This window comes from Kogia breviceps, chromosome 7 (genome assembly GCF_026419965.1).
Source record: "Kogia breviceps isolate mKogBre1 chromosome 7, mKogBre1 haplotype 1, whole genome shotgun sequence".
Lineage (NCBI taxonomy): Eukaryota > Metazoa > Chordata > Mammalia > Artiodactyla > Physeteridae > Kogia > Kogia breviceps.
In genome coordinates this window covers 67096924-67113020 of record NC_081316.1, presented here as the reverse complement: position 1 = coordinate 67113020, position 16097 = coordinate 67096924, and the positions used below count along the sequence as shown (strand labels likewise).

At 38.1% G+C, this 16097-nt stretch overlaps 1 protein-coding gene across 2 annotated transcripts in view; it reads left to right on the top strand.

Moving 5' to 3' along the window:
• Window positions 1-16097, top strand: part of CWF19L2 (CWF19 like cell cycle control factor 2) — a 230590-nt gene that overhangs the window by 190636 nt on the left and 23857 nt on the right. For both annotated transcript variants that reach the window (XM_059070794.2, XM_067038548.1), the window contains exon 14: window positions 14907-15023. In XM_059070794.2, coding sequence (XP_058926777.2) covers window positions 14907-15023 — 117 coding nt within the window. The remainder of the gene's footprint in view (window positions 1-14906; window positions 15024-16097) is intronic.

Sequence of the window (16097 nt, the reverse complement as noted above, 5' to 3'; positions counted from 1 at the left end):
TGTCCAGTTTTCCCAGCACCACTTATTGAAGAGGCTGTCTTTTCTCCACTGTATATCCTTCCCTCCTTTATCAAAGATAAGGTGACCATATGTGTGTGGGTTTATCTCTGGGCTTTCTATCCTGTTCCATTGATATATATTTCTGTTTTTGTTCCTGTACCATGCTGTCTTGATTACTGTAGCTTTGTAGTATAGTCTGAAGTCAGGGAGCCTGATTCCTCCAGCTGCATTTTTCGTTCTCAAGATTGCTTTGGCTATTCGGGGTCTTTTGTGTTCCCATACAAATTGTGAAATTTTTTGTTCTAGTTCTGTAAAAAATGCCAGTGGTAATTTGATAGGGATAGCGTTGAATCTGTAGATCGCTTTGGGTGGTAGAGTCATTTTCACAATGTTGATTCTTCCAATCCAAGAACATGGTATATCTCTCCATCTATTTGTTTCATCTTTAATTTCTTTCATCAGTGTCTTATACTTTTCTGCAGACAGGTGTTTTGTCTCCTTAGGTAGGTTTATTCCTAGATATTTTATTCTTTTTGTTGCAGTGGCAAATGGGAGTGTTTTCTTAATTTCACTCTCAGATTTTGCATCATTAGTGTATAAGAATGCCAGAGATTTCTGTGCATTAATTTTTTATCCTGTTACTTTACAAAATTCATTGATTAGCTCTAGTAGTTTTCTGGTAGCATCCTTAGTATTCTCTATGTATAGTATCATGTCACCTGCAAACAGTGACAGCTTTACTACTTCTTTTCCTATTTGGATTCCTTATATTTCCTTTTCTTCTCTGATTGCTGTGGCTAGAACTTCCAAAACTATGTTGAATAAGAGTGGTGAGAGTGGGCAACCTTGTCCTGTTCCTGATCTTAGTGGAAATGGTTTCAGTTTTTCACCATTGAGAACGATGCTGGCTGTAGGTTTGTCATATATGGCCTTTATTATGTTGAGGAAAGTTCCCTGTATGCCTACTTTCTGCAGGGTTTTTATCATAAATGAGTGTTGAATTTTGTCAAAAGCTTTCTCTGCATCTATTGAGATGATCATATGGTTTTTCTCCTTCAGTTTGTTGATATGGTGTATCACGTTGATTGATTTGCATATATTGAAGAATCCTTGCATTCCTGGAATAAACCCCACTGATCATGGTGTATGATCCTTTTAATGTGCTGTTGGATTCTGTTTGCTAGTATTTTGTTGAGGATTTTTGCATCTATGTTCATCAGTGATATTGGCCTGTAGTTTTCCTTCTTTGTGACGTCTTTGTCTGGTTTTGGTATCAGGGTGATGGTGGCCTTATAGAATGAGTTTGGGAGTGTTCCTCCCTCTGCTATGTTTTGGAAGAGTTTGAGAAGGATAGGTGTTAGCTCTTCTCTAAATGTTTGATAGAATTCAACTGTGAAGCCATCTGGTCCTGGGCTTTTGTTTGTTGGAAGATTTTTAATCACAGTTTCAATTTCAGTGCTTGTGATTGGTCTGTTCATATTTTCTATTTTTTCCTGGCTCAGTTTCGGCAGTTGTGCATTTCTAAGAATTTTTCCATTTCTTCCAGGTTGTCCATTTTATTGGCATAGAGTTGCTTGTAGTAATCTCTAATAATCTTTTGTATTTCTGCAGCGTCAGTTGTTACATCTCCTTTTTCATTTCTTATTCTATTGAATTGAGTCTTCTCCCTTTTTTTCTTGATTAGTCTGGCTAATGGCTTATCAATTTTATTTATCTTCTCAAAGATCCAGCTTTTACTTTTATTGATCTTTGCTATTGTTTCCTTCATTTCTTTTTCATTTATTTCTGATCTGATCTTTATGATTTCTTTCCTTCTACTATATTTGGGGTTTTCTTGTTCTTCCTTCTCTAATTGCTTTAGTTGCAAAGTTAGGTTGTTTATTTGAGATTTTTCTTGTTTCTTAAGATATGATTGTATTGCTATAAACTTCCCTCCTAGAACTGCTTTTGCTGTATCCCATAGGTTTTGGGTCGTCGTGTCTCCATTGTCATTTGTTTCTAAGTACTTTTTGATTTCCTCTTTGATTTCTTCACTGATCACTTCGTTATTAAGTAGTGTATTGTTTAGCCTCCATGTGTTTGTATTTTTTACAGATCTCTTCCTGTAATTGATATCTAGTCTCATGGCCTTGTGGTCAGAAAAGATCCTTGATACGATTTCAGTTTTCTTAAATTTGCCAAGGCTAGATTTGTGACCCAAGATATGATCTATCCTGGAGAATGTTCCATGAGCACTTGAGAAAAATGTGTATTCTGTTGTTTTTGGATGGAATGTCCTATAAATATCAATTAAGTCCATCTTGTGTAATGTATCATTTAAAGCTTGTGTTTCCTTATTTATTTTCATTTTGGATGATCTGTCCATTGGTGACAGTGGGGTGTTAAAGTCCCCTACTATGATTGTGTTACTGTCGATTTCCCCTTTTATGGCTGTTAGTATTTGCCTTATGTATTGAGGTGCTCCTATGTTGGGTGCATAAATATTTACAATTGTTATATCTTCTTCATGGATCGATCCCTTGATCATTATGTAGTGTCCTTCTTTGTCTTTTGTAATAATTTTTATTTTAAAGTCTATTTTGTCTGATATGAGAATTGCTACTCCAGCTTTCTTCTGATTTCCATTTTCATGGAATATCTTTTTCCATCCCCTTACTTTCAGTCTGTATGTGTCCCTAGGTCTGAAGTGTGTCTCTTATAGACAGCATATATATGGGTCTTGTTTTTGTATCCATTCAGCCAGTCTGTGTCTTTTGGTGGGAGCATTTAATCCATTTACATTTAAGGAAATTATTGATATGTATGTTCCTATTACCATTTTCTTAATTGTTTCAGGTTGTTCTTGTAGGTCTTTCCCTTCTCTTGTGTTTCTTGCCTAGAGAAGTTCCTTTAACATTTGTTGTAAAGCTGGTTTGGTGGTGCTGAACTCTCTCAGCTTTTGCTTGTCTGTAAAGGTTTTAATTTCTCCATCAAATCTGAATGAGATCCTTGCTGGGTAGAGTAATCTTGGTTGTAGGTTTCTTTCCTTCATCACTTTAAATATGTCCTGCCACTCCCTTCTGGCTTGTAGAGTTTCTGCTGAAAGATCAGATGTTAACCTTATGGGGATTCCCTTGTGTGTTATTTGTTGTTTTTCCCTTGCTGCTTTTAATATGTTTTCTTTGTATTTAAGTTTTGACAGTTTGATTATTATGTGTCTTGGCGTGTTTCTCTTTGGGTTTATCCTGTTTGGGACTCTCTGTGCTTCCTGGACTTGATTGACTATTTCCTTTCCTATATTAGGGAAGTTTTCAACTATAATCTCTTCAAATATTTTCTCAGTCCCTTTCTTTTGCTCTTCTTCTTCTGGGACCCCTATAATTCAAATGTTGGTGCGTTTAATGTTGTCCCAGAGGTCTCTGAGACTGTCCTCAGTTCTTTTCATTCTTTTTTCTTTCTTCAGCTCTGCAGTAGTTATTTCCACTATTTTGTCTTCCAGGTCACTTCTCCATCCTTCTGCCTCAGTTATTCTCCTATTGACCCCATCTAGAGTATTTTTAATTTCATTTATTGTGTTGCTCATCATTGCTTGCTTCCTCTTTATTTCTTCTAGGTCTTTGTTAACTGTTTCTTGCAATTTGTCTATTCTATTTCCAAGATTTTGAATCATCTTTACTATGATTATTCTGAATTCTTTTTCAGGTAGACTGGCTATTTCCTCTTCATTTGTTAGGTCTGGTGTGTTTTTATCTTGCTCCTTCATCTGCTGTGTGTTTTTCTGTCTTCTCATTTCGCTTATCTTACTGTGTTTGGGGTCTCCTTTTTACAGGCTGCAGGTTTGTAGTTCCTGTTGTTTTTGGTAGCTGTCCCCAGTGGCTAAGGTTGGTTCAGTGGGTTGAGTAGGTTTCCTGTTTGGGGGGACCAGTGCCTCTGTTCTGGTTGATGAGGCTGGATCTTGTCTTTCTGGTGGGCAGGTCCACGTCTGGTGGTGTGTTTGGGTATGTTGGTAGCCTTCTTATGATTTTAGGCAACCCCTCTGCTAATGGATGGGGCTGTAGACCTGTCTTGCTCTTTGTTGAGGATAGGGTGTCCAGCACTGTTCTTTGCTGGTCCTTGAGTGAAGCTGGGTCTTGGTGTTGAGATGGAGATCTCTGGGAGATTTTCGCCATTTGATATTGCGTTGAGCTGGGAGGTCTCTTGTGGACCAGTGTCCTGAGGTTGGTTCTCCCACCTCAGAGACACAGCCCTGGTGCCTGGCCGGGGCGCCAAGAGCCTTTAATCCACACGGCTCAAAATAAAAGGGAAAAAAAATAGAAAGGAAAGAAAAGGAAGGAAGGAAAGAAGCAAGGAGGGAGGAAGGGAAGGAAGGAAGGAAGAAAGGAAGTAAGAAAGCAAGAAAGGAAAGAAGGAGGAGAGCAAGAATGGGAGGAAGGAAGAAAGGAAGGAAAGGAGGAAAGAAGGGAGGAAGGCGGGAAGAAAGGAAGAAAGAAAGGGAGAAGACAAAAGTAGGATAAAATATAGTTATTAAAATAAAAAATAATTATTAAGAAGAAAAATGTCTATTAAAAAAAACCAGCAAAACGGGTCTGTCTAATCCTAGGACAAATGGTGAAAGCAAAGGTATACAGACAATATCTCACACAGCAGCACACACACACACACACGCACACTCACAAAAAGAAAAAAGGGGAAAATAATAGTATATCTTTCTCCCAAAGTCTACCTCCTCAATTTGGGATGATTCGTCATCTGTTCAGGTTTTCCACAGGTGCAGGGCACTTCACGTTGATTGTAGAGCTTTAATCCACCGCTTCTGAGGCTGCTGCGAGAGACCTCCCCCTCTCCTCTTTGTTCACACAGCTCCTGGGGTTCAGCTTTGGAGTTGGCCCCGCCTCTGCGTTTAGGTCGTCCTAGGGCATCTGCCCTTCGCTCAGACAGGACGGGGTTAACGGAGCAGCTGATTCGGGGGCTCCGGCTCACTCAGGCTATGGGGAGGGAGTGGCACGGATGCGGGGCAAGTCTGCGGGGGCAGAGGCCAACGTGACGCTGCACTGGCCCAAGGCGCGCCGCACATTCTCCCGGGGAAGCTGTCCCTGGATCCCAGGACCCTGGCAGTGGCGGGCTGCACGGGCTTCCGGGAGGGGTGGTGTGGAGAGTGATCTGTGCTCACACACAGGCCTCTTGGTGGCGGCAGCAGCAACCTTAGCGTCCCACACCCGTCCCTACTGTCTGTGCTGACAGCCACGGCTCGCACCCGTTTCTGGAGCTCCTTTACGCGGTGCTCTTAATCCCCTCTCCTCGCGCCTGAGGAAGCAAAGAGGCAAAAAAATTCTCTTGTCTCTTTGACAGCTCTGCGCCATTTCTGGGGCTCCTTTAAGTCGTGCACTTAATCCCCTCTCCTCGCGCCCAGGCTGCAAAGAGGGAAGAAAAGATCTCTTGCCTCTTCAGCAGCTCCAGACTTCAACCGGACTCCCTCCCTGCCAGCCGTGGCGCACTAACCCCTTCAGGCTGTTTTCACTCTGCCAACTCCAGACCTTTCCCTGGGATCCGACTGAAGTCCGAGCCTGCTCCGGCGGGGAAGCAGACAAGCCTCTCGGGCTGGTGAGTGCCGGTCGGCACTGATCCTCTGCGGGAATCTCTCCACTTTGCCCTCTGCACCCTGTGGCTGCGCTCTCCTCCACGGCTCCAGAGCTTCCCCCTCCGCCACCCGCAGTCTCCGCCCGCGAAGGGGCTTCTAGTGTGTGGGAATCTTTCCTCCTTCACGGCTCCCTCCCACTGATGTAGGTCCTGTCCCTATTCTTTGTCTCTGTTTATTCTTTTTTCTTTTGCCCTACCCAGGTACATGGGGAGTTTCTTGCCTTTTGGGAGGTCTGAGGTCTTCTGCTAGCGTTCAGTGGGTGTTCTATAGGAGAAGTTCCACGTGTAGATGTATTTCTGATGTCTCTGTGAGGAGGAACGAGATCTCCACGTCTTACTCTTCTGCCATCTTTAAGCCGTCTCTTTCCCTCTTTTTTAAAAATAAAAGTTATCTCTCCCCTTCTTGTCTTTTTTTAAAAATTTTAAATTTATTTTTATTTTTTGCTTTGTTGGGCCTTCGCTTCTTCTGTGCGTGGACTTTCTCTAGTTCCAGTGAGCAGGGGGCACTCCTCATCATGGTGCGTGGGCCTCTCCCATTGCAGAGCACAGGCTCCAGATGCGCAGGCTCAGTAGTTGTGGCCCACGGACCCAGTCGCTCCGTGGCATGTGGGATCCTCCCAGACCAGGGCACGAACCCGTGTCCCCTGCATTGGCAGGCAGACTCTCAACCACTGTGCCACCAGGGAAGCCCCCCTTCTTGTCTTAACAGTATCCTTTACTTTAAAAAAAAGTACTTTGATTTTTAGAGCAGTTATAGATTTACAGAAAAATTATAAGGCAGTACAGAGTTCCATATACCCTGTGCCCAGTTTCCTCTATTATTTCCATCTTAACATTAGTATAGTAAAATTGTTACACCTAATGAAACAGTACTGTTTTTTGTTTGTTCTACTTAATATAGTTGATATACAATATTATGTTAATTTCAGGTGTACTACGTAATGATTTGACATTTGCATACATTATGAAATGATCACCATGAAAAGTCTAATCAGTCTCTATACAAAGTTATTACAATATTACTGACCATATTCCTTATGCTGTATATTACACCCCATGACTTACTTATTTTGTAACTGGAGTTTTAATACCTTTTCATCCCCTTCACCTATTTCACACCTCCATCCCCAAACATGCCCCTCTGCCAACCACACATTTGTTCTCTGTATCTATGAGTCTGTTTATGTTTCATTATGTTTGTTCATTTGGTTTTTTTTTTGATTTCACGTGTATGTGAGATGATATGGTATTTATCTTTCTCTAACTTATTTCATTTAGCATTTCAATCCATAGTGTTGCAAATGCCAAGATTTCGTTTTCATTATGGCTGAGTTACACTTCATTCTATATATGGTACATATGTATATACACACACAGACATATATATATACACACATACATATATACCGTATCTCCTTTATCCATTTGTCTATTAAATAACACTTAGGTTTCTTCTATATCTTGGCTATTGTAAATAATGCTGCAATGAACATTGATATGCATATATCTTTTTGAATTAGTGTTTTGTTTTCTTTAGGTAAATACTCCAAAGTGAAATTGCTGGATCATATGGAAGTTTTATTTTTAATTTTTTGAGGAAGCTCCACACTGTATTCCATAGAGCTTGCACCAATTTATATTCCCACCAACAGTGTAGCAGGGTCACCTCTTGTCCACATCCTCACCAACATTTATTTGGTTTTTTGATGATAGCCATTCTGATAGGTATGAGGTGGCATCTCACTGTGGTTTTGATTTGCACTTCCCTCATTGTTAATGATACTGAGCATCTTTTCATGTGTCTGTTGGCCATCTGTATATCTTCTTTGGAAAAATTTCTGTTTGCTCCTCTGCCCATGTTTTAATCAGTTGTTTTTTTTGGTCTTGAGTTATATGACTTCTTTTGTATATTTTGGATATTAACCCCTTATCTATCATTTGCAAGTATTTTCTCCCAATCAGTAGGCTGCCTTTTCGTTTTGTTGATGATTTCTTTCACTATGTAAAAGCTTTTTAGTTTGACGTAATCCCATTTATTTATTTTTGTTTCTGTTTCCCTTACTTGAGGAGACATATGCAAAAAAATGTTGCTAAGGTCAATTTCAAAGAGTGTGCTACCTATAGTTTTCTCTAGAAGTTTTCTGGTTTCAGGTCTTATATTTAAATCTTTAAGCCATTTTGAATGTTTTTTTTAATATGGTTTGAGAAAGTAGTCTAGATTGATTCTTTTGCATGTACCTGTCCAGTTTTCCCAACACCATTTATTGAAGAGGCTATATTTTCCCTTTTGTATATTCTTGCTTCTTTTATTGTAGATTTATTGAACATGTAAGCATGAGTTAGTTTCTGGCTTTCTATTCTGTTTCATTGATCTATGTGTCTGTTTTTAATGCCAGTACCATTCTGTTTTGATTACTATAGCTTTGTAGTATAATTTGAAATCAGGAAGTGTGATACCTCCAACTTTGTTCATTTTTTTCAAGATTGTTTTGGCTGTTCAGGGTCTTTTGTATTTTTATACAAATTTAAGAATTATTTGTTCTAGTTCTGTGAAATATACCATTGGTATTTTGATAGGGATTGCATTGAATCTTCAGGTTGCCTTGGGTAGTATGGTCATTTTATTTTTTATTTTATTTTTTTTTGCGATACGCGGGCTTCTCACTGTTGTGGCCTCTCCCGTTGGGGAGCGCAGGCTCCGGATGCGCTGGCTCAGCGGCCCTGACTCACAAGCCCAGCCACTCCCCGGCATGTGGGATCTTCCCGGACCAGGGCACGAACCCGTGTCCCCTGCATCGGCAGGCGGGTTCTCAACCACTGCTCCACCAGGGAAGCCCAGTATGGTCATTTTAAATGATATTACTTCCTCCAGTCTATGAACACAGAATTTCTTTCCATTTATTTTTGTCATCTACATTTTCTTTCATTGATGTCTTATACTTTTCAGAGTACAACTTGTTTACTTCCTTGGTAAGAGTTATTTATAGGTATTTGGTCTTTTTGATGCAACTGTAAATGAGACTGTTTTCTTAATTTTTTCTTTCTGATTGTTATTAGTGTATAAAAATGCCACAGATTTCTGTGTATTAATTTTGTATCCTGCAACTTTACTGAATTCATTTATTAGTTCTAATAGTATTTTTGGTAGCATCTTGAGGACTTTCTATATGTAGTATCATGTCATCTGCAAACAGTGAGTTTTACTTCTTCCTTTCCAGTTTAGATTCCTTTTATTTCTTTTGCTTGTCTGATTGCTGTGGCTAAATACAAGTGTCAAGAGTTGGCTTCCCTTTTTTAAATTTTATTTATTTGTTATTTTTTAATTGAAATATAGTTGATTTACAATATTATGTTAGTTCCAGGTTTATAACATAGTGATTCAGTATTTATATAGATTATACTCCATTTAAAGTTATTATAAAATAATGGCTATATGTCCCTGTGCTGTACAATATAGCCTCAATATAGCCTTGTTGCTTATTTATTTTATACATAGAAGTTTGTATCTCTTAAACCCCTATCCCTATTTTCCCCTCCCCCACCCCTGTCTCCACTGGTAACCACTAGCTTATTCTCTGTATTTGTTTTATTTTATTCATTTGCTTATTTTATTTTTTTTACATTCCACATATAAGTGATAACATACAGTATTTGTATTTCTTTGTCTGACTTATTTCACTAAGCATTATACCTCTTAGATCCAGCCACATTGTTACAATTGGCAAAATTCATTCCTTTACTATGGCTGAGTAGTATTCCATTGTGTGTGTGTGTGTGTGTGTGTGTGTGTGTGTGTGTGTGTATATATATATATATATATATATATATATATAATATCTTCTTTATCTATTCATCTGTTGATGGGCACTTGGGTTGCTTCCATATCATGGCTATTGCAAATAATACTGCTGTGAACATTGGGGTGATGTGTCTTTTCAATTATTGTTTTCATTTTCTTCATATATATACCTGGGAGGGGAACTGCTGGATCGTATGATAGTTCTATATTTAGTTTTTTGAGGAACCTCCATACTGTCTTCTGTAGTGACTTCCAATTTACATTCCCAACAACAGTGTACAGGGTTTCCTTTTCTCCACATCCTTGTCAACATTTGTTATTTATAGATTTTTTGATGATAGCCATTCTCACAGATGTGAGGTGATATCTTTATGGCTTTGATTTGCATTTCTCTGATGATTAGAAATGCTGAGCAACTTTTCATGTGCCTATTAGCCATCTGTATATCTTCCTTGGAAAAATGTCTATTCTAGTTTTCTGCCCATTTTTGAATTGGGTTATTTGGTTTTTTGATATTGAATTTTATGAGCTGTTTATATATTTGGGATGTTAATCCCTTATTGGTCATATGATTTGCAAATATTTTCTCCCATTCAGTAGGTTGTCTTTTCATTTTGTGGATGGTATCTTTTGCTGTGCAAAAGCTTTTAAGTTTAATTAGGTCCCACTTGTTTATTTTTTCTTTTGTTTCTTTTGCCTTAGGAGACTGATCCAAAAACATAACACCATGATTTTTGTCACGGAGTGTTCTGCCTATAGTCTATAGTGTTCTTCTAGGAGTTTTATGAGTTAATTTTTACATATCACCATATGTTCTAATTTCATTCTTTTACATGTAGCTGTTCAGTTTTCCCAGCACCCCTTATTGAGGCGACTGTCTTTTTCTTTGTATATTCTTGCCTCCTTTGCCATAGATTAATTGACCATAGGTTCATGGGTTTATTCCTGGGCTTTCTATTCTACTTCATTGATCTCTGTGTCTGTTTTTGTGCCAGTACCATACGTTTGTGATTTTACTGTAGCTTTGTAGTATCAATTAAACTCAGGGAGCATGATGCCTACAGTTCTTTTTTTCTGAAGATTGCTTTAGCTATTCAGGGTCTTTTATTCTGTGAAAAGTATGGTTATTTTAATATGGGTTGCATTAAACTTGTAGATTGCTTTGAGTAATATGGACATTTTAACCATGTTATTTCTTCCAATCCATGAACACAGGATATCTCTCAATTTCTTTGTATCATCAGTTCCCTTCATTAGTGTCTTATAGTTTTCAGAGTATAGGTCTTTCACATGATTAGTTAGGTTAATTTCTAGGTATTTTCTTCTTTTTGTTGCAATTTTATATGGGATTTGATTTCTTGCTTTTTCTGATAATTTATTATTAATGTATAGAAAAACTAGATTTCTGTATATTAATCTTTTATCCTGCAACTTTACTGAATTCATTTATTTGTTATAGTAGTTTTTTGTAACATCTTTAGGATTTGATATGTATAGTATCATGTCATCTGCAAACAGTGACAGTTTTACTTCTTTTTAATTTGCAGTCTTTTTTTTTTGGTCTTTTTCTTCTCTGTTTGCTGTGGCTAAACACAGATGGTGAGAGTGGGCATCCTTTTTATTCCTGATCTTAGAGGAAATGTTTTCAGCTTTTCACTGTTGAGTATAATGTTGGCTGTGAGTTTTTCATGTATGGCTGTATTATATTGGTGTATGTTCTCTGTATACCCACTCTGTTGAGTTTTTGTTATAAATGGGTCTTGAATTTTGTCTAAAGCTTTTTCTGCATTTATGGAGATGATCATATGATTTATACTCTTCAGTTTTTTTATGTGGTGTATCGTGTTGCCTCAAATACAGTTTTTTGTTTCCTCACTTTCAGTGTGTATGTCTTTAGATCTGAAGTGAATCTCTTGGAAGCAGCATATGTATCATCCTTGTTTTTTTTACCAAATTAGTTGCTCTGTGTCTTTGTTGCTATTTTGTTAATTGTTTTCATAGTTCTTCTTCATTCCTTTCTTCTCCTTTTTCTCCCTTTCCTTGTGATTTGATGGCTGTCTTTAGTGTTACATTTGGATTTCTTTTTCTTTTTTGTGTATCTGTTACTGGTTTTTGATTTTTTAGTTACCATAATGTTCACATGTAACAACATACATATTTACATATAAATATAGAATGTTTATTTTAAATTAATGATCTATTAAATTTATACTCATTCTAACCACACTACATTTTACTGCCCTCCCCCCAACATTTAATGTTTTTGTTGTCATATTTTACATCTTTCTATTTTGTGTATCCCTTAACTACTTATTGCAGGTACGGATAATTTTTTTACTTTTATCTCTTAACCTTCCTACTAGCTTTGTAAGTTGTTGATCTACTACCTTTAATGTATGTTTGCCTTTCCCAGTGAGACTTTTCTTTTCATAATTTTCTTACGTCTACTTATGGCCTTTTCTTTTCTCCTTAGAGAATTCTTTTTATCATTTCTTGTAAAGCCAGTTTAGTAGTGCTGAACTCTTTCAGCTCTTGCTTATCTTTAAAATGCTTTAACTCTCCTTCAAACCTGAATGATGACGTCACCAAATAGAGTATTGTTGGTTGTAGGTTTTTTCTTTTCATCACTTTAAAGATATGCCATTCCCTTCTGGCCTGCAATTTCTGCTGAAAAGTCAGCTGATAGCCTTATGGGAGTTACCTTACATGTAACTAGTTGCTTTTCTCTTGCTGCTCTTTTTTTTTTTTTTTTTCTCTTGCTGCTCTTAATATTCTCTCTTCATCTTTAATTTTTGCAATATTAATTATAATATGTCATGGTGTAGACACATTTGGTTCATCTTGTTTGGAAGTCTCCAGCTTCCTATACCTATATCTGTTTCCTTCTTAAGGTTAGGGAAGTTTTCAGCCATAATTTTGTTGAATACATTTTCTCTCTTCATGTTTAATTTTTGCAATTTTAATTATAATATGTCATGGTGTAGACACATTTGGTTCATCTTGTTTGGAAGTCTCCAGCTTCCTATACCTATATCTGTTTCCTTCTTAAGGTTAGGGAAGTTTTCAGCCATAATTTTGTTGAATACATTTTCTACCCCTTTTTCTTTCTCTGCTCCTTCTGGGACCCCTATAATGTGAATATTAGTATGCTTGATGTTGTCTCAGAGGTCTTTCTCAATCTATCCTCATTTTTAAAACCCTTTTTTGTTGTTGTTGTTCAGCTTGAGTGATTTCCACTACTCTGTCTTCCAGATCTTTCAAATCTCTGATCAGTTCCTCTGTATCAGTTCCTCTGAATCAATCTACTGTTGATTCGTTCTAGTGTATATATTTTTCTTTTAGTTCTTGTATTCTTTAGTTCTCTTTGGTTCTTCTTTGTATTTTCTGTTTTTTGAAATTGTCACTGTGTTCATCCCTTCTTCTCCCAAGTTCAGTTAACTTATTTATTATCATTATCTTGAACTCTTTATTGGGTCAATTGCTTATCTTTGTTTAGTTGCTTTTCTTTTTGTTTTTTTTCCTGAGGTTATGTCTTGTTCCTTCACTTGGAACATTTCCTTCATCTCCTCATTTTACCCAATTCTGTGTTTTTTTACTCGGTGTTAAGTATGTCAGTTACTTCTCCCCATCTTCAGAAGTAGCCTTATATAAGAGACATCCTGTGGGGCCTGGCAGCATGCACCCCTTTGGCCACCAGAGCCCTATTCCTAGAGGTGACCCTTATATGGGCTGCATGTACCCTTCTGTTGTGGTAGGGTCAACTTCCATTGGGGAGTTGGTATTTGGGACTGAACTCCAGCTTAGTTGGCTGTGGTGCTTCTTGGCATGACTTGCAGGCCTGCTGGAGTGCCGGATAGGCTTTTCTCGTGGTTATCTGTTTCAATCTATGGGATGTGGGGCTGCTGCCGTCTGCTGGTAGGTGGGGTAGGCTTATCAAGTGGTTCATTGCATGCCCAGCAGGGCTCAGGGCTGATTCCAGCTTGCTGGAGGATAGGCCTGGTCCTTGGCATTAATAAGCTAGAGGGAGGATTCTGAAATGGTGCTTGCCAGTGTTAGTGTTATTGAGGTAGAATAAGCTGCCAAAAATGGCTGCTGCCAGCTTTTCTGTCCCCAGGGGGAGTCCCAATTGTTTCCTGCCTGTCTCGGAGGCTCTCCAAGAGCAGCAAGTGGGTCTGAAACAGGCTCCTTTCAAACTAGTGCCTCTGTGCTAGGACTCAGAGCATGTGAGATTTTGCAGACAACCTTTAAGAATGGAGTCCCTATTTCCTGTTGCCCTTGGGATCTCTCCCATATGCAAACCTTGCAAACCTTCAAAGCCAGACATTCTGGGAGCTCATCTTCATGGTACAAGTCCCCTGCCTGGGAGCCCAATGTGGGGTTCACACTCCTTCATTCTTGTGGAGGATCTCTATTATTGTAATATTTATCTGGTTTGTGGGTTGCTGACCTGGGGGTATAGGTCCTGACTAAAGTGCATCTCCAGCCCTGGTGCCTGTCTCATTGTGGTTCCTTCTTTATGTCTTTAGTTGTGGAGTATCTTTTCTGCTGGTATTCAGGTTTTTCTTACAGGTAGTTCCTCTGTAATTAGTTGTAATTTTCTTGTGCCTGTGAGAGGAGGTGAGCTCAGAGTCTTCCTAGTCCAACTTCTTGGCCACCTCTTCAGTGCTTATTCCTGATATTGTTTTTAATAGTGAATATTTTTGGGATTTAACTAAATTTAAGTAGATAGGCATAGCCACATACACTCTAGTTTTTCCTCTTACAGCAAAATTTTAAAAATTTGCGTAATTTTGTAAAGCAATTAATAAATTTATTAATTCATTAATTAATTCTCTTACATAAAATTTTTCTAGCTAAAACCTAGCAAAAAATTATAGAAAATAGGATCAAGCCTCATTGAAGAATATTTATGGTTCTTCTGAACACCTTTTCCTCTCTACATATATACTAATTGACTTTTTTTTTTAGACAGTTTGTGTAAAATGAAGAAATAGTACCAGCTTGTAGGTAATACATGTTTGTAAATAAATAGAACTTAACCAGTGCTGTAAAGCCATACAGAGGTTATTTCTCTTTTCTCAGCCAATGAGAGAAGAAAGACCTGATTAATAGGCATCAGTTTAACTTCCGTATCATTACCAGGTCATGTATTTCTTGTATTCTTGCAAAATTTGTGCTGTTTCAAGGGCTTTGAAGGCCTGTAGCTTTCTCAGGTGAAGGATAAAGTGTCATTCATTCTACCCTTTGGTAAGCTAAATCTTTGAGATATAGCAGTCAAAATTGAGACTTATGCAATAAGTTTCTGGTTATTGAAAGATATCTTCATTGATTTTAAAATTTTAAATAGTGAATGTTTAAAATATTAAACTATATTATATTACTTATGAGCAGGTTTGTTAACTGTTAGCCATGTTAACCTACGAGGGGCTCATCTTTCAGATATGAGAATAAATAGCAATAACATTTCACCTTTGCATCTTTTTTCCCATAGGTTTATTTATGTTTACCCAACTTACAATCTCTTACTGAAGGGCACTGCTTGATAGTCCCTTTGCAGCACTACAGAGCAGCTACCTTATTGGATGAAGACATCTGGGAGGAAATTCAGGTCAGCATGATAATGCTTATGATCATTGTAATGATCAAGAGCAGTTTTTACACACTATTGTGATAAATTCTAACAAGTTTTATGCCTTCATTCAATGATTTTACTTTCTGAATTTAAACAAGTATACATTTCCATAGTTGTGTATATCTGTGGGTCATGATGTTTTCACCACTCACTACCTTTTTACTTCATTGAAAACTTTAAATAAAAATTTTTATTGAGGTATAATTGTCATATAATATACTAGTTCCAGGTATACAACTGAAAGCTTTTGTCTACTAAATAAACTATGATCAAGTAATAATTATTTTTACTTTAAAAGAAATCAATGTAAGATTTCTAATATTTGCTTTCATGGAACATGAAATAATCATTCTTACCACAGTAAGCTAATAAATTACAGTCAAAGGAAAGATGTTTTCAGACAATAAAAAATAATTTTTGGAACTTAGTGGTTTACATTTAGCAATTGTCATATTTTCCTATAATGGCATTGACCTTTTCTGCTGCTATGTTTTTGTCATGATTTTGTTACCAGCTTTAATTTCCATACTTTTCCCTTATAGCCTTTTGGATTCAGGGAGTGTGTGTGTGTGTGTGTGTGTGTGTGTGTGTGTGTGTGTGTGAATGTCTGTGTCTGTGTCTGATGCTCCAAGAAATTGAAAGCCACAACGTGGGTGAAGTTGCTGCTGAATTGCAAGACCTTATAATGACCAAAAGAGAGAGAGAGAGAAAGGGAAGGAGGGAGGGAAGAAGGGAGGGAGGGAGGGAGGGAGGGAGAGGGAAGGAAGGAAGGGAGGGAGGGAGGGAGGGAGGGAGGAAGGAAGGGAGGAAGGAAGGAAGGGAGGGAGGGAGGGAGGAAGGAAGGAAGGAAGGGAGGGAGGAAGGAAGGAAGGGAGGGAGGGAGGGAGGAAGGAAGGAAGGAAGGAAGGAAGGAAGGAAGGAAGGAAGGAAGGAAGGAAGGAAGGAAGGAAAGAAGGAAGGAAGGAAGGGAGAAAAAGAGAGAGAGAGAAGTAAGGAAGGGAGGCAGGTCCTGTTTTTCTAATGACTGACAAGTGAATAGGGGTTATAGGA